Raw genomic sequence first — 22,062 nt, 5'->3', positions numbered from 1 at the left:
GAGTAACACATTATCAGTGCCCTCTGGACAGCTCTTTTTATTCCCCTTATGAAAATAAAAAGAAGGTGTCAGGTAATGAGAGGCATTGCAGTTCCTTGTACACTGTACATAAACAACAGCAATAGCCCACAAGAAATGAAATGCCAGCTGCAGAGGAGAGGCATGGTTGTTATAGAAAGGTCAGAGGTTTTGATATACTTTCTAATTCTGGCCTTGAAGAGGTAGATTACAACACAGCATCTGAAAATGAGAAGGAAGTAGCCTGACTGTTATCATCATAAGCAAGCATTGCATAGACAGCAGCACACAACCTAGTAGAGGGAGCAGCACAACCAGATGCTGTGCTCCTGGGAAAGTGATTCCAATGCTCTCTCTCATCCAGATGATGGTGCAAGGCCAGCCAGCCAGGAACAAGAACAAATGACTGGAAGGAGCAATGCCTCTGGTTGCCCTCAAAATAGAGATGCCCTGCATTGACCCAGAACAAGAGAAGGAGTTAGTCAAAAGGAAGAGTGACTCTCACAGTCGAGACAAGACTGACCACTGCAGTGCAACCTTCCATCTATCTCTGATGTACACAAGGAAAGTAGCTATGCAGTACACCATTACATCCCAATGTGTGTCGTGAGTGCTTCGGGTGTTGCTGAAATATTAAATATTGTTTAGAATTTTGAAGCAGATCTTTTTTAAAATTTCATTTATCTTTCATTTTATGGCTGGACAGCCAAAAGAAGGATGATTCCCTAAAATACTGATTGTTGCAATTTGCAGTAGTAGTATACCATCACGAAAGTTGCATGCATTTCTGTATGCCGGTGTGCGAACTCTTTTGAACTTCTATAAACTTTGCAGCTTATCGACTTAAAGACACACTGATTCAAATAGTCTCTTTATTTTCATAATAAAAACTCGCAATTTTACAAATATCTCTTGATAAGTTTAACTTCTGAATTAAAGAATTTTTTAAATCAACCATAATCTATTTTAAATTTTAAATATGTTTTAAAACTATGACGTGTTATAGGAATCTTATTAAATTCAAAGTGTGTCGCTAATCCAAACAGATAATGTACTGCAGTGTTTCTCAATCAGCTAGAGAGAAATGTAATTCTCAAATAACTAAAGTGGGCATAAAAACATCCACGAGGTCAAAAGAAATGGCGTTCTGATTGAGGTAACGTCCCAATGCTTCAGAAAGAGTTGACAGAAGGGTCAAAGGCAATGAAGGAGGCAGTTGTTTATAGGATATCTAAGAAGCATTGGTCCAGAGCTATTATTACAATGACAGGAAGCATCTGTAAAGACAAGCCCAGAACAACTTGGACATGCAGGCCGACGACCTGAAGCCAAAGTTGTCCTGAAAGGAAAAGGGACCTTCTCATCTCAACTGGGTCTTGGAGGGATCAGTTCCCCTACTGAAAGGCCAAGGTCTGTATGGGTTCCAATCATTCCTGCCCAAATGCCAGCTGCCTCTCTTACCAGAGCTGTGGTTAAGTTCTGGACTGACTATGTTTCAAGCCCAAGTTTTTTGCTGGCTAAAGAAATTGACAAAGTCAGATATACAAGGTCCTTTGACCTAACAATTGGAAAAGAAGCCAGACAAAACTAAACTTGCTGGCTAGATCTAAAGTCCCTACACCCATTTGATGTGAAAGTGGAACCCTTTAGATCATATTAAAGGCCAATGTAGGTAAGGCTTGTAGAACCACAAAGTGAGTATTTATAGCCGAAAAACAAAAGAGTATGCTCAAGAGACTAAAAGGAATATATGGATCAATATATAGATTAGTAAAACACTAGGCAGCTCCTCTCTTAGATGGGGAAGAAGAAAAGCTCTATGACACAAAAAGATGAGCATCATTCAGTTCTTGATTGTGTGTATAAAACAGCAATAGCTTGTACAAAATTGTAGGCAAGGTTAGAGGGTTGGATGCTGAGGGCAATGAAGGAAGTGAAAACTGGTTTCCTATGGAGGCTGTACTGCTAGGGTATAAGCATTTCTCAGTCTGACTGTTATTGTTCAGACACCTTTAGTGATTACGGGATGCCAACTGCCAAAGATTGAGCCACAGTCTCTAGAACTCTATAGTGCCATTTGGTGGGGCAGAGTCCTAACTTTCAGTCATTGATACAAGACCTGTACTTTCTCGATTATCTAAGAAATTTAAGCAGTGTCGTGGAAAAACAATTACAGTTAGTTCCATTCTGCGTAGACATGGGCCGACAAAACTTCGACATAATTTGTTTTTATACTATATACTTTAATACTAGTAAGGGGTTACTAACCAAAAGGAAGGAAATGTTAGAATTAGGATAAAACACAATAAAGCACAATTTACATCACATCAACAAAAAAATTTATTCTGTACATCATACAACCGTGCAATTTTTCCTGTTATTACACAACAACTTCAAGACAATTTTTCTAATTTTTTTTCTCACAATGCACAACATCATACCATTTTTGTATTCTCTCTAAAGATTATTGAAATACAAAAATTTGCAGCGGATTGCAATCGCTCCCACGAATTACTCATTTGCGAAAAATCACAATACGATCAACTATTGCAGATTATCATGCATAGATAATTTAAGCTTCTATTGAAGAATGAAGAAATAGTTTTGAGATTACTTTCGAGTCATCGTGTCTCTACGCCGTCTACCGTTTGCCTTCTCGACGGACAAATGTTTGTCGTGGCTTCTCGAAAACAAAAATATATAATTTTATGGATTCTGTGCAATAATAAATTATACTCGAGGTATAACAAATATTCTTTCACACCAGTTAGTGTCAACATATACAAACAATAGAGAGCTTAAAATAAGTGAGATTCAAAATGTTTAAATGAGTTTCTTAAAGTAACAAAGCAAACAATCATTAGATCTTGAGAGAGTAGACCATGTAACAATGTTAATCTTCGATAACGTGTGGAAATTTTCTACGAAATAACGAAGTCACGCTACAGAAAATGTCGTATTAACAGCTTGTAAACGAAAATCTCAACAATAATTGAGATGATGTTAAGCTTAATACACAATTTAGCCACAATTAGAATAATTATAAACTTCCACGAACATCTTCCTTCTTTTCAATATTTTAGCTTGCATACCTTTGATTTTAAACGACGGTCGCTAACTTCGAGCAGCGTGCGTTAGAGAATTTCCACACTTTATAATATATTCGCACTGGTCTGTACTCAATCCGTGAGAATAAAAAAAAGGAAAAGAAACGAACACCACGTTACTATTTAATCGTTAAATATTTTTTTGGCACAAAACATTCCATAAACTTGACTAAGTGGTAAAAGCTATGGAAACGTTTTAAATAATAGCCTTTAATGTAATATATTAGTTCATTGTTCGGATCGTTTGTCTATAGTAAAACTTCGACTACTTCCTCTGGATTCGAGTATTGCAATGTCTTAAATCTACGCATTCGCATCTGCACTTTCGTAACTATTTTTATCTCCCGAATAGTGTAGTAGAGGTGGGTCTAGGGTAGTTTGGTATAGGAAAGAGATTTAAGTTACAGGTAAAATTTCTCTATAATCTAAATGCAAACCAAAATTTCTACCCTGGACCCACTACCACACGTGTCTTAAAGATATTAAAGAAATCGACAAAGAAACATATTAGTTGCAAATTTCACGTATAAAACAAAATACGAGTGTAAATAACCAGAAACGAGCTGCACATATAAAACCAAATATACAAAATACAACAATAGATTAACGTTTGCTTCTGTATAATCTAATACTACTGTAAACGACGTGTATATATATGTATGTATATATATATTAAATCTTCGAAGATACACATTGTAAATAACTTTTTAAATTTCACACAACTCTGTCATTCTGGAAGAAAGACTACAGTTATTTTATTTTTTTTTTGTGACTGATTTAATTCAGATCTTCATGGCCGGTGTGGTAGTGGGTGCCAAGGATGTCTTTATACTGGTAATCGTTTCCTCCTGCAAGAGGCAGAGAGGGATTCATCAAATCATCATCACATAAGCTTCATACTATTGACTATGAAGTTAAACATTATACTCACACTGTCCGGGAGTAGGTGTAATTCTGGATTTTTCTAGCGGTTCTACGTAGTTGGCCGGGAAGAGACCGACGACACCGTTAATTTCGCCCCTCCACCAGGCGGTGTCTTCTTTGTTATGTACAGTAATTACTTGGCCTTTTTGGAATGTTAACTCGTCCTCATGCTGAGCAGTGAACGGATAGAGAGCTACGACTTGATCTGAAAGATAAAATGAGATCATTTTAAGAGAGTCTTTGATTGTTTTGGAAGAATAAAACAAAGAAAAATAAAAATTTTAAAACCTAGTGGCGGTTGAGATTGAGTAGTTCCATTCACGGTCTCTTCCGTCTGTTGTTTTTGCTGCTGCAGAGCATCCGGAGTGCTTCTATTGCTATTAGTTCCGCTTCCGCTCAGCGGTTTCACGTACGAAGCAGGAAACCATCCGATTTGCCTCTTCTTACCTTTGATCTAATTTTAAGAGATTATTAACCTCGTCTGCTTACGATTAAATGAACAAAATACATTCGATCGAACGTTACCTGCATCTCTCCCTCCCACCAACCGCTCGGACTCTTCTTCCGAACCTGTATTAGCTGTCCGCGTTCCAAACTCAACTGACCCGGACTAGTGGTCTGATAAGGTGCTATCACAGTAACTATTTCTGGCTTCTTAAGCATTTTTGTATTCTATGGGAAAGATACACACATAAATATAATGGACTTTTAAAAATATGCATACTATTCTGTCAATAAAAAGACTGTACAGACATAAATTTGAGAAATAAGCAAGCGTATCTGCACAGATAAGGTTTCAAGATACAATGTTAGGTGCATGCAGTTTAGAAAATTAACAGACTACACAAAATTACGTTATGACTAATATTTAAAAATTTAATTTGATTTTAACACCTTAATTACAAATAACTTTATATCTAAACTTACGTATTGAAGAAGCCGACAAAGTAAACATAAAAAGGAAATACACACATACATATACAGATACGGTTTTAAAACAGCTTTGGGATTACGATATTTTTAGTATTACTTTATAATTATTATAGAGTCCCAAGTAAAACAAATAGGTATATAACTTAGGACGTTCATTGTACATAATTTCTATCACTCGTGATGGAGAACACGTCAATTAAAAATCAAAAAGTTACAAACAAACCATAAAAGCATTTAATTTTCTTAACTAGAGTTCTGTTAAACATTAAAAAAATGATTACCTTTTTTTAATCGTATGCTAAATTCGACCCTATTTGACACTGTCCGAACAGATATGTGGCAGTTCAAACAACCTAACTTTGTATGCAAATGTTTTGCTCGCCAGGTACGAAAGAGGAAACCTCTCACGTGTGGATAATTTTGGAAATTCAGTTCCAAAAGCAAGCAAAACTTGCAAGCGGCACGAGGACAATCAACCGCTACGAAAAAACAGGAGCATTGACACTATTTTCGTAAAAAAAACCTTTACTAAAACAGTCCATTCTGGCAAAGACGTGACCGGCTCAGCCAATCCATGATAATATAAGGACATTCTAAATGCCATGGAAAATTTTATACCCAGAAATCACCCATTGCATACTTGCATTATGCAGGTTACAGGTGTTTTTTCCACTCTTGGCACCACAAATTCCATAGTGTCTGATTTCAGAAATAAACTTCTTACCCACAGAAATCTCTTTCGAGATTTTAACATACAATATTTCGTCACCTTTGGATCTGTTACTCATCCCTCCCAATGGCACCAAATAGGGATACTTTAACTACAATCACCCCATATATTATTTGTCACAATTCACCTTGAAATTTAAGACAAATATGAAGTAAATATTAATCTACAAAGTTGAATATAACCAAAGTTGAATACCTCTAGTAACAAATTACTTAGTACTAATCATCAAATTAGTGGATTTATAGCCCAATTATTTGAGGCAATTGTTCGGTTATGCATCTTATTGTATCGATTCGTTCCTCGTGTAATATTTATCTTAGTAATAATAAACTAAACTTCAAATAAGAACATTGAAAATATTTCATTTCTGCATCAGCACGGTAAAAAAAACACGAACACCTTTCTATTAAAAGAAATTTTAATGGCCGAAGAATAAATTTAAATTTCGTAGTTCCCGAAGGGCATTTAATATTAAAAAAATTAATTACCCGAACTTTTCTTTTTTTAAACAGAGTTGCGACAATCTTTACCTTGAAGTTTATCTCGACTTCACTTTCTATCGCCCACGACTGAAGTTGTTTAGACGTCCTTCCTCGTAAATTATTTACAATTGCCGTATTGATTTTTTGGCTTAAATGAATCAGAAAATTTCCCAATTTCCATCTAGGATAATTAAAGTTATTCCTTCCAAAAAAAGTGTAAATAATTACTATTTTTGTTTGGAGAAAGTCCAGAATGTTTAATAATGCTTCCAGCATCAACAACAACCGTTTCTTTGAAAGAAAGGTCATAAATTAAACTTTAAGAATGCAAAAAATGTTTTGATTTAATTATAATTAATTACGTGTAAGTTTAACGAAAACAATTTAGGTGTGATCGACATTTATTAAAAAATGTAATCGTAATACTAAATTAGAACGTCGACTTCGACCTCTTAGAGGGAAGACGTAAATCCAAAATTTTGCCGATAAGTAAAACAAATTTAACAAATACATTTCTTGTAATTGGCTTATATACTTTTCAGACTCGAATTGATCCGGCAATCGATAACATAGTATCGTAGACAGAAATGACGAAAATTTCGACGTCTCCAGCTCGAAATTTCGGTATCTTCACACGAAACACTTAAAACGAAACGACTGTCGGACGACCGATTTTGATTAACGACCATTTAACGTTTGCTTTAAAATATAAATACAGAAGAAAAATTGAAGATGGAATCTTATAGTTTACTTAATTTTTTTTACAGCAATGAAATTTAAATGATACTTCTAAAGACGTCTTTAGAAACTGAAATTTTATCGAAAGATTTATCTATAAATCTTCTGATAAAGCTTCGTATATAAAAAATGGTCGATGTATATATTCCTTTTTATGTTAAGAAGCGAAAAAATTCGATTGGCCATTCGTTTGTACACTTATTCGAGAGATTTTTTTAAATCTCTTTTGTCTATAAAGGCATATAAAATTTAAACTGTTTCTAGAATTTAGAAAATGCATCTTTATATCTAAAATTACAAAAAAAAATGTATAAAAAAGCAAAAAGCGTATTTCAATTAAGCAGAAATTTTTGTATTAATAACTCGATTACCTGGAAAAACTCCAAATAACTTTTTAACGAAACCAAATTAAAAACGTATTTGACAGAAGAAAAATAATTATTTTCTTTATGAAACGAATTAAAAATTTACTTTTTAACGGATGTAATTTGCAATTCGCAATCGGCGGTAATCGAGATATCGTACAACTAAGCTTTTTCTTTCCCGTTTTAAGTTTTAAAGGCACACCTTTGGCTTGGGACTCTCGACGGCCGGTACCTCCGATTTTATGGTCTACGAAGGGTCGACAACATCGTCAGGAAGTACAAGTTAGTAACAGAGATTCGTTTGATTCATATCATTAAAAATGTAAATAAATAACTTAATTAATTACAGTCAATTCTCGATAACCCAAATTTAAAAAAAAGAAAAAGACGACCATTTCTTTTCGTCGCGGTAATTTTGATTTACATCGGAGTTATCGAGGATTTACTGTATTTTAAAATTACACGTTATTAAATTATTAATAAAAAATAACCGAAGTTACTGGAAACCGCTCGAAAATAAGCGTCAAAAAACAAAAAGGTGCAGTAATATAAATATATGTAACTTTATTTGATTAGATTATTGTGCAGTAACGTAAGATGTTAGTATTTTGTGCAGAAGTTTAGCGTAATAATTCAAAACTCAAATGTTACCGGTAAGAAACTGACCTAGAATATCTCTTGCAACTTATATCCAATTAATCATTGAAATGCATATGAAATTACATTTTATGTATAAATTTTCCTAGCTTTACAATACGCGAACACTTAAAAACAGAGGTCGATCCCATAAGATTACAATGGAAAAGAAAAATTTGTAGGCATTGGTGCCTCTTTTATGTTTGAAAATGTTTACATACATAAATACTTACTGTTGTGTTACACGTAGCCTAAAGCAGGCACGTCAAAGATACGGCCCGTGGGCCAGTCGTGGCCCGTGAGACAATTACTTGCGGCCCGCAACACGAACTCGATAACACTATTTGTTTACATTATATCGTCTGATAAAATGTAATATTTTGTACTTAAACAAATAATACTTAGAGTTATTTATTTTTGTTTAATTTTTTGTTTACATTATATTTTCTCTATTTCGTCTTTCGAATTTCAAATTAAAGTCCGTCTTTGCAAGATTATTTATTACATAATTCACACTATTTTGCATATAAAATGAATGTTTTCGAGATATTAGTAAATTACAATTTATCCTCATAATTTGAGTTTTGCAATCTTTATTTTCGGATCAGTTTACAGACCGGCTTCGGGCCTGTAAATTGGCCGAAAATGTTCTGCGATTAAAGTTATTGCTGGAAAAGTACAAATGACGTTTTTTTAAACTTATTGTCAAATCTCGGGTTAGTAAAAAAGAGTTTTTTGAGTCGGCTACTTTTTAGAAAATTTTTGGCTTCGAAAGTTAAAAACATCTGGTCCGCTGTCATACTCCAGACGAAATAGTGGCACTTAAGTTTGTTTGAGTTTGACACCCCTGGCCTAAAGGAATAGTGGACTATACTGTACTAGGACAAGTTCATCATGATAGAACTGAGGTGGAGCCAGAAAGAAGCGATCCTTGCACTTGTCGGGCACGGAAGAGGCAAAACAGAGTTACAGCTGACATGATGTTCATATGTTATGTAAAATATACAGAAAAATAAATGAAAATTTGATTTTGTGTTATCCCAATAGTAGTAAGAATCGAAATAGGTAATGACATTGCAGTTCATATTAACTATTTGGATGTAAGTTGCACAATTTTGAAGACAAACTCTAAGGAAAACAATACAAAAACTTCACAATATTATTATAAACAGACATGCTTGACAAAAGTGAATTCAAACGCACGTAAACATGCACATAAAAAGGAAAAATTAAACGTACCTCTGATGCCGAAGGAATTTCTGTTTTCCTAGCGGGTGGATTAAAAGCGGCCGTTTCTTGTACCTAAAATTTTAAGAAAAATTAAAACATTAATTACAGATACTTACAAAAAAGTCTATTATAATAAACAAATAAGTACAAAGTACATTATCGATTAGCATTAACAATTAATATTGTGAAAAAATATCTCTTAAATGTTGGAATAACAACGTTGTCGGGTCTCAAATATTTCAATTTATATACAAGTTTTCCAAATTCCATAATTTTGAAGGTATAGACTAATATACGACATAAAAATTGATAGATTTTATACATTAATTTGTAATTACATGTAAAGAATTTCAAGTGAAGTGTATCATTATCATTCAAATACTTTTGTAATACCAAATCATTTTAACTTAAACTAATTTTATATTCATAAATTATTAAAGCAACGTTTTAAAAGATGTTTTGTCGACTTTTAATTGTGTCCAAAATACTTATTCAAAAATTCTAAAAGTTTATACAGATAATTAAGTACATTTTGAATAAAAAATGCCCACGATGTGAAATTTGAGTACAAAAGCCGACAAGATAATTTTAAAAATTTAGTATAAAAATGCTATTTCTTATTACACCCGGCAATCTGAAAGTCCTTCCACGTAGCAGTCATTTGAATCGCCGCATTGTACCACATCACGCCGCGTCAAACATATGCACATTAATAATAAACGCATACTTAAGCAAACACAAAAAACAACCCATCCTGAAGTAAAGAAGAAAAAAACCCAGTTTGCCACTGCGTAAAAAAAAATTATACATCCTCGGCTCTGCAAAATGTCTGCTAATTGAAGTTCTTCCAGATCATTCAAAATAAAAATAGGTTTCTTGGACAGAATAAATCTGTCTGTGGTAAAAAAACAATCAATGATTTGCATAAACTTACAAATAAACAGACGACACAGATTAAAGATTTAATGCTGTAAGGATACATAAATTAGAATAAATTGAAATGAAGTGAGGGACAATGATTTCAATATTTTCAATTAAAAACAAAAAAAGAACATATAAGAAGATAGGTAAAACTTGATGGAAAACATTAAGCTTAAATCACGAATCACGCTATAAATTAAAGCAGCAAAACATAAATACGTAACGTCACAAGAACAAAACGACAGGAAATTCGCATCCGAGACTTGACGGCAACACGGCATACGTTGTCTGAAATAAATGAATGAAACTAACCTGGTTATCGATTGTATCTTCTATACTTTCCGGGGGTTCCTAAAAGTCAATTCAATAGCAAAGTAGAAAAGAATCAGAATCAGAGAATAGAAAAAATCTGTTAATAAAGATTAGTAATATGAAACCGAAAGGAAAATTATAAACAAACAAGAGTTACAGACTTCTTTTTATATATTTGTGTTTAATTTTTATAGAAAGTGTTATATGTTAGATTACTTTAATTTGTTTAACTTGTTAAGTACATTGATTCAAAAGTTTGACGTGTATAATTAATGATTTAAAGCTACTCTGAATACTCTGTTCTCAAAATAAGTAATAGACCTGCATTTATTTTTGCATATTTCATAATGTAAAGGTGTAAAGGAATTAAAGGTGTCCGAAAAGTATCTAACATTTCCTTACGTGCGTCGGCAAGTAGATTAGAGCAATTTTGGCATCCGTTTATTTTTTTACCCACAATCTTCGCTTTCTCAATTTTACGCAAATAAAACATAACCATTTAAATAACAAACATATTTAAAAAAAATCACATTTTAATATAAATTTCTTGTTTTATATGAAATCAAAAAGGGAAATATTGCTGGTAAACAATGAGCAGCAACAAAGAGGAATAACCTGAATTAATAAGAAAACATTTTTCTGTGAGCAATGTAGTGTTATTTTATTTTTCTATTATAAATATCTAAGTATTTTTATTCCATTATTCAGAAATACTATGAATTGTCAACAACACCAGTAATGAAACTACAGTTTTGCTGCTGGTATCTTTAAACAATGAAATGGATTATGTTATTCCAGATTGCCATTGAGCTGCTGTGCTTTTAAAGAATGTCTAATTCAATTTATATAATGTGACATAGGTCGTTGTAAGAAAGTAAAATTTATATAAACATGAGTATTCTTCTTGGTAGTTTTGGAGATACAGCTGTTTGAAAGTTGATAACATATGCAACGATAATGAATAAAACACACATTACGTTCACAACAAGTGCTCAAAAATTGAACTACAAACCCCAATAAACTTTACAACTTGTGTCTAAAGACGACTTGTCACTTCTCCGAGTTACTTGTTGATGGCCACGTATCCGTTGATAAGACACAAATCGAATCGCAGTATCTCAAAGAAGCAGATGTTGGACACCCTCCTAAGGATGTAAAGTTAGTTTTTATACTGTATTAAGGTTGATGGTTGAATTTTTGAGCACTTGTTGCCAATGTAGGACGTGTGTGTCATTATTATTCTGTATGTGTGTACGTGAGCAACTTTCAAACAGCTATATCTCCAAAACCGTCGAGAATAACACCGACGTTCACATAAATTTTTTGCTTACAATGACCCGTAGTATCGTCTCCCGACCCACCCTGTATAAATTTGACTTTTGTTCAATACTTTTATTTTTTCCTGAATTTACTTAGCTTTTTATAAATGTCGGCTTCTCTAGTTATTAAATAGCCAGCCAGTTGCCAGATTTGGCGAGAAACTGTCGATTAGATTATTTTTTAAGCAGACCGGTAGCTTGTTTATTATAAGGGTCAACAATACTCGTCAAAACTTTCGTCACCGAAATAAATATATGAATGGGAGAAGAACTTCATTGTTACTGTGTAGATTTTAGAAGTAACGATAATAATTAGGATTTTCTTTATATTAATTCATGTAAATATTAATTTTACTAGTGAATTTTGAGAGATATTTCTGCGATTTTTCTTAAAAATGCGGCAAGTTGGCAGGACTATTGTGAGAATTTGATGCGTTTTAAATAAAAGTTAAAGATAAAATACATACTTTAATTTTCCATTTTTCTTAAGCGTGTAACTGTTTTAATGTATGAATTAAAATAAAAATAAAATTTGACATTTCTGATTAAGAAAAATTAAACACATTTAAGAGAAAGAGAGAAATAAGAACAGAAATTTTAGTCAATTTGTTATTAAATTCAAATGAAAACATTTAAATTTATTTTCTATTATTACAAAGAAATGATTAAAACTCAGAATAGTAATAAAAAGTATCATCTAATTGCTACAGTTAAGTTTAAAACGTTACTAAATTTAAATATGAATTACCTGCATTTCTCCAGGAAGCATGGTACGAACATAATTACTTGGAAAAATACCAGATCTTCCGTCTATAACTCCCGTCCACCAATCCCCTTCCTTTTTAGTGACAAGAACAATTTCACCTTGTTGGAAAGAGAGATCGCCGGGTTCTTGAGACTGATAAGCATAAGCCGCAATGTAGCATTCGGGGGAGATGTCTGTTCCATTATTATATAAAGGGAAAAAAAATCTTATTGTCGCTTCTTGAATTTATCCTATCGAGGCGCAAAATAATCGATAAATTCTAAATTTTACCTTCGTCGGGTAGCTCTTGATCAGCATCCATCTCTAAGGGCATTGTGTTGTTTTTCTTCAGGCTAGATATGTATATATTAAAATTAATAACTAATAAACAAATCACTTTAATATTAATAAATCTACTTACTCTTCGTCCGCTTTACCTACGCCCGATAACAGACGAACGTACGATTTAGGAAACCATCCAAACTATTAAAAAAAATATATTTCCATAATTTCCCGTAACTCCATAATATTAAATTGAAGTTTAATTGTATGACACGTTGTAGTTACACGTTGATTACGTATACATGGTGTGTCTAAAAAGTTCAGTGAATGCTAGAACAAAAGCAATGATACATACATAGGAATTACTTTTATTGGTCTTAAAGTATTCTCCATGAGACACAATATACTTTCGACAACATTCGTAAAGCTTCTGGAAACAGTTCAAAAAGTTTTGCTTTGGAAATGTCTTAAGAGCTGCCACCACGTGGGCCCGAACCAAAGAGATGTCGGAAAAATGCGATTCCTTAATGATCTCTTTGAAATGAAGGGGGAAAAAAACAAGTCTGCAGGAGCAAGATTGCTTTGAATAACTTTGTACTGTGCCATTGTTCCATTCCTCTTTGATGCCACCTCTCACACAGACGGTGCTCAAAGGACAGCAGTGGCCTCACTGAAGCCGCGCACATTGCACACTAGAAGGTAATTCTTCACCAGAGGTCCACATACATACAGAACCTCATGGATGGCATGCGTCACATTTGAGATATCAACCAAACTTTTTAGACACGCCACACACACACACACATATATATATACATAACAATATATTTTAATTCTGAAACTAGTCCTTAATTATTATTTACTGCTTTAATATAATCTTAATTTCAATGTAGGTTTCAGAAAAGTGCAATTAATAAAATGTGTTTACCTTTCCTTGAAATTCTCCATACCACCACATATCCTGTTGTTCTTTTACACTTATAATGTCACCTTTATTAAATGTTAAGTGGTTATCTTTCTTGGCCTTCCATGGAAATAAGGCTTGAGCTTGTAGACCTTCCGGAACCGACTGTCCCTTCAAAATACATATATTTAAATTTATGCATTTATATTACCAAAAATTTGTTGGTACATTGGAAATTAGAAAAAATAAAAGTAATTAAGAAGAGTTAGAAGAGTTCTCCAAAGTTAAAAGCGATAGCAATGTTCTATCTAAATGCAGATTCTGTAGCGATTTAAAATGAATTTGAATAGAACAGTGGAAAAGTCGACATTTGCGTCTGTAAATGTTGACTTTTCCATGAAGTAAACATGTACAAACTAATAGAATAACCAACCAGAAGAAATTATCAGATATGTGCTTTACTACCAACTATAATTATGCACAAATTATCAATTTTGTAAAATACCGTATTTACTTGCATATAAGACAAGGTGTAACAATTACTATTAAACCAAACACCTAATTCTTGGTTTAATATTAACAAATCAAGCTTGTCAATTGCTCGTGTGCGACGATTTAATACTTAGATGAGCATTATATCAAGTTAGAACAATACCGATTACTTAAAATAAGAATAAAATATGTGCAAGATATTAAATATATTAAAACTTAACACTGCTTTATATCGAGAATTTACTATATAGTCAATGAATTTATTTTTCCAGATTTAAAAGTGTAAAATCGTATGTAAGTTTAGATGGATTAAATTGGCAGAGAGAGTAAATAATATTTGATTTTTATGACTTACCTGTCCGGGTATAGGTGAAGCGGCTCCTATCCCCGATTTGAGAAGCTGTGTGAAAGAAGAATTTTCAGAGGGTTGTAAGGTATCGCGTATGGCACTATCTCCCAAATCGCCTCCATTTTCCGGTGCCTCTGAAATTCCCCTGTAATTTTTGTAAGTAAGCATTTTAAATGTAATGTTAATTACTTAAACAGTGATTACAACCCCAATAGCAGGTTATTTTATCCTTCAATAATTTTATACACTTATAAATATTTTATATTAGTAAACTTTTATTATAACGGAGGATTTTACATAGAAAATTTTCATGTTGATAATACAGAAAAAGAAGTTATGCGCAGTTGAAAAAAGTATGTGCGATAAAAAAGCTCATTTCTGACAAATAATACCTCAGACAGTACATTAATATTTAACAGTTGGCTTTTATAACGGCATTCATACAATCGTCATTGTATCAACACGAGCCAGGAATTGATTCGGAGTGATTTCATCCCAAGTTTGCTTGAATTTTGCTTTAAACCACCCACACTTTCTTGAGGAATTTTCTCAATAATTTTTAAATTTTACCATCCATTTTCTCTAAGGGAAAGGTTGGAACTGCTCAATGGCCATTTTAATATGTTAACATTATGTTGGGCTAGCCAAGATTTGCTGGTTTTAGCAGCATGGCACTTGCACTATCCCGCAGAAAAATAAAATATCCGTAATATTGTAATTTTTCTAATGATGATAATAGGGTTTTTTTGATATTTTGCTGCATTTGCTGATCCCTCAATGAAATGCAAATTTCCACACCTTGGGCTGACGTGCCACGCCATAACGCTTGCTGGAAATTTTATGGTGTGCTGTACACTCACAATGGAATGCCTGTTGCTTTCTAATGACTCTTTTTACCTCCACCAATGCAGACTTCAAACTTTGCCTCATCACCAAAAACAACCCGCTTCCACTCTTGTTGTGTCCCGCATTGGTGCTCTTCGGCCCACTTTAATCAGTTTTTTTATTTGTGTTTTTGTGAGAAACAGTTTTGTTTCTGTCCAAGAAATATCATCTGTCACAATTGTTGAGTAAAATATATTTTCTTACCATGACAGAAGCTGTAGCCAGATGGATATGACAAGTTTCATTTGAAACTTCCTTTCCGATAATTTCATTCCATTTGTTCACTAATTCACCAAGTGATGCCTCGATTTTTTATAAATTATTTCATAAAGATGCTTGTGATCAGTCTTGGCCTTCCAGTTCAATTTTCTGGAGAAATTTTACAAGTTTCCTGATATTTTAAAACACTACACCATATTGTGAAATTATCAATTTTTAATTCATTTGCAATTTTTCTTAAGGATTTTGCCCTGTACGTGGTGGATGATAATTACTTCACGTACATCAACACTTCCAGCCTTACCACGTGCCATTTTCATTAAACAAATACACCTCAATAATGTTAATAAGAAAAATATGCAAATATCACGTGTCGGCTCATCTACACATTTAGGTACAAGTTATTTAATGTATTGTCCGAGGTGTTATTTGTCGGAAATGACTCACTCTGTATTATCAACATGAAAGTTTTCTATGTAAAACCCTCAGTTATAATAAAAGTTTACTAATATAAAACATTTATAAGTTTACAAAATATTTCTGTTTGATGTTATTGAAGGATATGCTAGAGATCGATTAAAATAACATGCTGTCCAAGTTTTTTTGGGTCAAGGTTGTATATAAAGTAAAATATATATTAAATCTTCATACTCAAGCTTAAGTTTCATCTCTGTCCCCACTATGTGAACGGTTTCTGCCGTCGTATTTATATTAGTGCTTGAAGATATATCCGCGATTCCTTTATCTTCGCCGACAGCCGTGCTTTCGATCTTTTCCGCGTAAGCTTCCGGAAACCATCCTTTCTTGCCGTGAAGTTCTCCTCCCAACCAGCCTGGTTCTGAACTCTGCCCTTCAGGAACCTTTTTATCAGAATAAGCAAGTTTTTATTTATTTCTTTATAAATTTTAACTAAAACTTTACAATTTTCTTAAATATTTCATTGACTTACTAATATAACATCTCCTGGCATAATTGAAAGTTCATCTGGATTTCTAGCTTCAAATGCGTATATTGCTCTATATTTCGTTACTTTGAGAGTGATGTTTTCGTTTACGTCGGTAGTATTCTGTACCGAGACATCCGATATTGTTTCCGCAGGAACGGTGAATGCTGAAATTTAAAAAAAAACAAACTTATTTTGTAGTTTTCAAATCTATAATTTAAACAAATTATAAGATTACTTACCGTTCCAACTGTCGGATACCGGTTCTACGTTTCCATCCCCCCAAACATCGAACTGATTAGCTGAATAATTGAAAATATAAATTAAGCGTAGTGTAATATAAATCAAAATACTAAATATTAATAATTATAGATATCACTGAAAACTTTTCTTTATAAATTAACATTAATTGTAATTGCATTAAGATCAATTAATAAAATAGATTAAACTGAAAACATTTGTTATCCAAAAATGTTGTACCATCAAAAACAGTGCTAGTTTTTCATTTGCCTGTTAGAATTTTTCGATGCATGCACCATCACATGGCACATGTTTGACCGACACTCAAATTCGTCTTACGCTTACCACAGCATCTCCATTGTTGCTCCTCCCAAGAAAGCCATAACTTCATGGCTCTTACAGATTACTTGGGTTGCGTAACAGAGACCAATTTTGACTTTGCAAACCACCAGAAAACATCTCTGCTGCAGAGTTATTGTTTTCATTTACTGTGCCTCTTAGCGGTAGTAGGTGACAAGACGTCCGAATGCAGACGAGAGACAAAACCGACGGTTACTCTAGTCATTGATGTGCGTCATGTATTTCTCTGATAACAATTAACATAATTCCATAATTTAAAATGGTAGCATTCGTTTTGGAAGACCTCGTGTATGTATCAGTGTTCTATACACAAAAAAATTTTATATGATCAACACACAATATCAGCTGGCTATCATATAAATATTTCAATTGCAAATTAAATCATAGTTTGCAATTGAAATTTTATTGCTATATTACTGGCAATATATTAAATAAAATTTAATATTTTTAAACAGTCAGAGGAAATACTTAACTGATTGATGGGCTAAAACTAACTCCGAGAGAACACTATATTATAATTAAAGCAAACACGCAGAAAAAGTGTAATTACAAAATGGCCGAAATTGAGTAAAGTGTGCCGTCTTAACCATGTCGAGAAACACGATGAAGTAGAAAAATAATAATGTTCCTTCTCTCTATGAGGCAGTTATAAATGAGTGGTTTGAGGCAGATGCTGTTTCTGCAGCATCTGCCTCAAAACACCCATTTCTGTTACTGTTATTTTGTTCATTATCTCAAAATAACTAAATTTTAACATGTTTCCTTTCTGTATCATGTGCTCCAATTGGTGCATGCGTGCATTTGTATGTGTAATAATAAATAATGTATATATTTGTGCAAAACGCACGGCGCTAATCGTCTCAAATAAACATTTACATGATTAAAACACAGTATAGAAGTTATTTTTTCATCTAAAATTTCTTACTTTTTTCTTGGACAAAAGCATTTCCTTTATTATTTTCTTTTTGTTTCTTTAAATCTAATACTTCCTGCCGTTTCTGTAGATAAACTTGTTGAAGTTTTTCAGTGTTTTGAACAAGATCGGAAAGCTGTTGCTTAAGTTCCTAATTTAATACATAAGAACGACGACATTTGATTAGATCGTTATTATTGCTAATTAAATCTACTTTATCGGTTAATCGTAATATTAATTTATTACCTTCAACTGAGCAGTACTTTTATCTAAATCCTGCAGTTTTTGAGTCGCTTCTTTTTCCACATTTGTTAACGTATCGCGTAACTGATGCAGGGTGATTTGTTTGTTATTAAAATTATGCATAATAATGTTATAAGATTCACCTGCATAAAACATTGTAATTGCATTTATAATTAATAAATAAAATATGCATTTTATTGCATTTTACACAAAAAATACGTAAATGCTTACTTGCAGGATTTGAAACATTCTGATTCGATTTTAACTGTCCCATAAGAGTTAACTTCTCTTGACTTAGAAGCAACAGGCGATCGTTAACATCCTAATGAAATACAAATTAAGCTTTTAAATAAACCTATAAAACAATTTAATATTTTTCAGCTTAATTCTTATCCAAATAGTTACATTTAATTTAAAGATCAGTTTTGTTGATTTACCACTTACGTCAATTCCTATTTGATCAATTAAACTGCACCTATCTTAGTGACGAGAAACTTTTATGAGTTAGTTCGACTCAAATCGCGGAAACATATACGAGATGCTTCAAAAATACTGTTAACACCAGTACAAAAGTAACTCGTCGTGTAAGATTTATAACGGCAAGTTGTCCTGTGCATTGTTCTCCGTAGTGTCTTCTAAAATACAACCCGATTGCGGAATTGTCGGAAAAGAAAGGCCCCACTACTACTGTCACCACGACTGCACACCTTCTCTACATAACCGTTAACGTCTTTTTGAAGCACGCTTCGTTACTTCAAGCAAAATTCTAAATTATTTTATTTCCAAAGACATCGACCACCGAATTATAATTAATATATATAATTTTTTATTTATACTAACTTTTAGTTGTTGTTTGATGGAATTTAACTCTGCTAATTTTGTATCCCTTGTAGTTCTCATATTATCTATAGACGATTTCATATCTGCAACTCCTTTCCTTGTTTCTGCCACGCTTTGAGTCATTTCGTTTATCTTGTTGTTCTACATTAATTTTTTAAAGTTAAATTATGTTACAGAAATTCTATTTTAAAATATTTTAAACCAAATTGCATACCAGCTCTTCTAATTCAAACGTCAGATTTTTATTTCTATTTTTCATATGACAGACATTTTCTTGTTCTCTTTGCCTTTGCGACAACAGCTCCTGACACCGCTGTCTTTCCCATTCCAACTGCCTCTGTCTCTCCATTTCTCTGCGAGCGGCCTTTAAGTCGCAACAAACAGAATAAATTTCTGAATAATTATTACCGTTCTTTACCGAGAAAGGCGGCACAGTACCTCTCTTTGTTCCAGGGCTTTTCGACGCTGTTCTTCTTTCTCGTGTTCGAGTTCGCGCTGCTTGGCTAATTGCTTCTCTAGTTCTAACTGACGCCTTCTTTCTTGTTCTTGTCTGAAAATAGTTTGCCGGTTAAAATTGTGTCTACATATAACGCCGATATACTTTTACCCTAGAAAATTATATTTTGGTTTTAACTTAGAAAGGGTCAACTAAACAAAATCTGTTTGTTATTCTAGAATATTGCTGTCGTAAATTATGCAACGGTAGCAGCTATTCACTTGTGTCGTTAACAGTGAAGTTAAAAATATACTTGGGGAGTTTATAATATTCAAACTAAAAACTCTTTTTAGAAATATTAAAATACAGTATTATATTTCCTTATATCACGACAAATGGGTACGATTATATTACTTACAATACCTGAGTTATAAATATAGTAGTAAACAGTACTTTACTGACTTAATACGCTTACGAACACAAACAATCACGTGCATTGTAAGTGAGCCGTGGATTTCATAATGAAAAAGTTATTGTTGTGCAATAATTTTATTTTGTTGTCTGTTAATAATGTAGAAACTTTATTTTTATCACATATAAAATTAATCTAGAGAGATGTTATATAGTCACTGCGGCTCTTCTCGACCCTTATTGCAGCTCCGTATATCAGACCCAACCCTAATTATATATATTACATACATGCAGTATATAGGTTATACCTAAAATACGGTCTAATATAGGATGCGGTTATCTAATATTTCTATGTGGTAAATGGCTTCTAGTATATACATACTAATGAAGAAAATAAATTCCAAAGAACAATAAAAAAGTTTTTTTAACTGACGAAGTAAACATCTTGCAACAGACCTATTCCCATAGGTGAGTAGGTATTTTTATCTGCCCTGTCGTCGACCTCCATTGGAACGTACCATAATTTACACAACAGAGGATAAAAACTCGGGCAGTGGTCTACAGGAAAAAAAATCTGTTGTGAGGTATGTACTTTGTCGTTTAAAAAAACTTTTTTCCCATCATTCAAACATTTTTTTATCATTCTTTGAAATTTATTATTTTTTAAATAAAATTACAGTCTTTTTACAAGCTTTACCGGTACAAGATTTGTAATTTTTACCAATACTAAGGGATAATTATACACTCGGCAAAGAATTTTACCGCCGAGAGCAATTTCGTTAGGTAAACATTAAATGGTCCGTCACTCGATAGTGATGAAGTAGAACGAGCAACCTTGAAGAAATTTGTTGTATTTTCATCTGACAACAAAGATTCTAAAGAAAATCTTGCACACAGTTACTTTTTTTAAATAAAATTCTTTAGTACGTGTCTAGATAAATTACCGTTCGATACACTTTGTTGTTTCGACACACAACTCGCTACATTATGTCAATTTTTATTTCATAACCTCATTTTTTACACACCAGCCATGACACAGTAAATTTGCAGCTAAATGTTCTACTTATGTAAATTACAATGCAGTTTCTATGTATGTTATATTGTAACTATCAGTTCTATTATGCTGAAATCGTGCCATTGCAAATTAACCAGTAATTCTTACGTATAAAATATTTCTTTTACAGTTTACAGTATTATACAAATTTATAAACTAAAACGAAACAAAGTAAGTCCAGAACTTAAAACATTCACTAGTATGTGCATCTACTCCAAATTTACTAAACATAAGTATAACGATATAGATTTTTCTATCTTAATATCTATTTCCTGAACTTACAAATCAACCTGTTGTTAACTTTGGCTCCTTTTAAAAGATACAAAATCTCTCTTGGAGCAGACTCTACATAACTATTACATAAGCAACATGAAAATCGCCAATTCAAATCAGGATACGAGAAAATTTGTATTCCAATACAAAAAACGAACAATATGGAGCTGTTAGTTATTATCTAAAAAGAGATTTCTATAAAGAAAACCTCTGAACTGTAGAACTGCAACATAAAAATAACACATAAATAGGGACCAGTTTCCCATAAAATTCTTCCTAGGAGGCATCCGACCTTGGCACATTGCCACAACTAAATAAACCAACCGAAAGTGCACACAATAACTTTTTCAATTTTCGGATTATTAAAGCTCTAGAAATATAATCAAATCCCTAGGAAAGCCTAGTGCGACTCAATTTACAACCGACATGTCAAATCAGAAATATTAAATTGAAACACGCATTTGTGTAATAAAATTAAATCGGGGTTTCCGTAAACAATTTGCTGCAAAGCAGACGTTCTATATGCTGTAAAGTAATCTTAAAAACGTTACCTAATGCGTTCTCTCTTCTCTTGTTCTTCTCTTTCTTTTCGTTCTCTCTCTTCTTGTTCCTTTCTCTGACTTTCTACTAAAGCTTGCCTTCGTTTCTCTAACTCTGCCTGTCCTTTTTCGAAGTTTTCTCTGCGTTTGTCTTCAAAAGTAGCTGAAACAACAGTGTCGGTAATATTCGACGGAATGGTATTTTAAAGTGCCGCGTAA

At 32.9% G+C, this 22,062-nt stretch overlaps 1 protein-coding gene across 7 annotated transcripts in view; it reads right to left on the bottom strand.

The window, feature by feature from the left end:
• Dap160 (dynamin associated protein 160) overlaps nt 1-22,062 on the bottom strand; it is a 46,710-nt gene that overhangs the window by 8,728 nt on the left and 15,920 nt on the right. For 4 of the 7 annotated variants that reach the window (XM_067284963.1, XM_067284964.1, XM_067284968.1 and 1 more), the window contains exons 9-29: nt 21,856-22,006; nt 19,569-19,680; nt 19,345-19,494; nt 19,131-19,271; nt 18,522-18,612; nt 18,294-18,433; nt 18,060-18,198; nt 16,777-16,836; nt 16,541-16,701; nt 16,243-16,451; nt 14,494-14,632; nt 13,671-13,817; nt 12,882-12,943; nt 12,752-12,813; nt 12,464-12,654; nt 10,397-10,435; nt 9,173-9,235; nt 7,500-7,544; nt 4,575-4,721; nt 4,338-4,503; nt 4,057-4,254 (exon numbers count right to left, since the gene is read on the bottom strand). In XM_067284963.1, the coding sequence (XP_067141064.1) occupies nt 4,057-4,254; nt 4,338-4,503; nt 4,575-4,721; nt 7,500-7,544; nt 9,173-9,235; nt 10,397-10,435; nt 12,464-12,654; nt 12,752-12,813; nt 12,882-12,943; nt 13,671-13,817; nt 14,494-14,632; nt 16,243-16,451; nt 16,541-16,701; nt 16,777-16,836; nt 18,060-18,198; nt 18,294-18,433; nt 18,522-18,612; nt 19,131-19,271; nt 19,345-19,494; nt 19,569-19,680; nt 21,856-22,006 (2,613 nt within the window). The remainder of the gene's footprint in view (nt 1-4,056; nt 4,255-4,337; nt 4,504-4,574; nt 4,722-7,499; nt 7,545-9,172; nt 9,236-10,396; nt 10,436-12,463; nt 12,655-12,751; nt 12,814-12,881; nt 12,944-13,670; nt 13,818-14,493; nt 14,633-16,242; nt 16,452-16,540; nt 16,702-16,776; nt 16,837-18,059; nt 18,199-18,293; nt 18,434-18,521; nt 18,613-19,130; nt 19,272-19,344; nt 19,495-19,568; nt 19,681-21,855; nt 22,007-22,062) is intronic. The other 3 variants (XM_067284966.1, XM_067284965.1, XM_067284967.1) reach the window with 3 other exon arrangements.

Source organism: Centruroides vittatus, unplaced genomic scaffold (genome assembly GCF_030686945.1).
Source record: "Centruroides vittatus isolate TY-2023 unplaced genomic scaffold, ASM3068694v2 scaffold_149, whole genome shotgun sequence".
NCBI lineage: Eukaryota > Metazoa > Arthropoda > Arachnida > Scorpiones > Buthidae > Centruroides > Centruroides vittatus.
The sequence above is the reverse complement of the archived record's forward strand: the minus strand, read 5'-3'. Positions and strand labels throughout refer to the sequence as shown.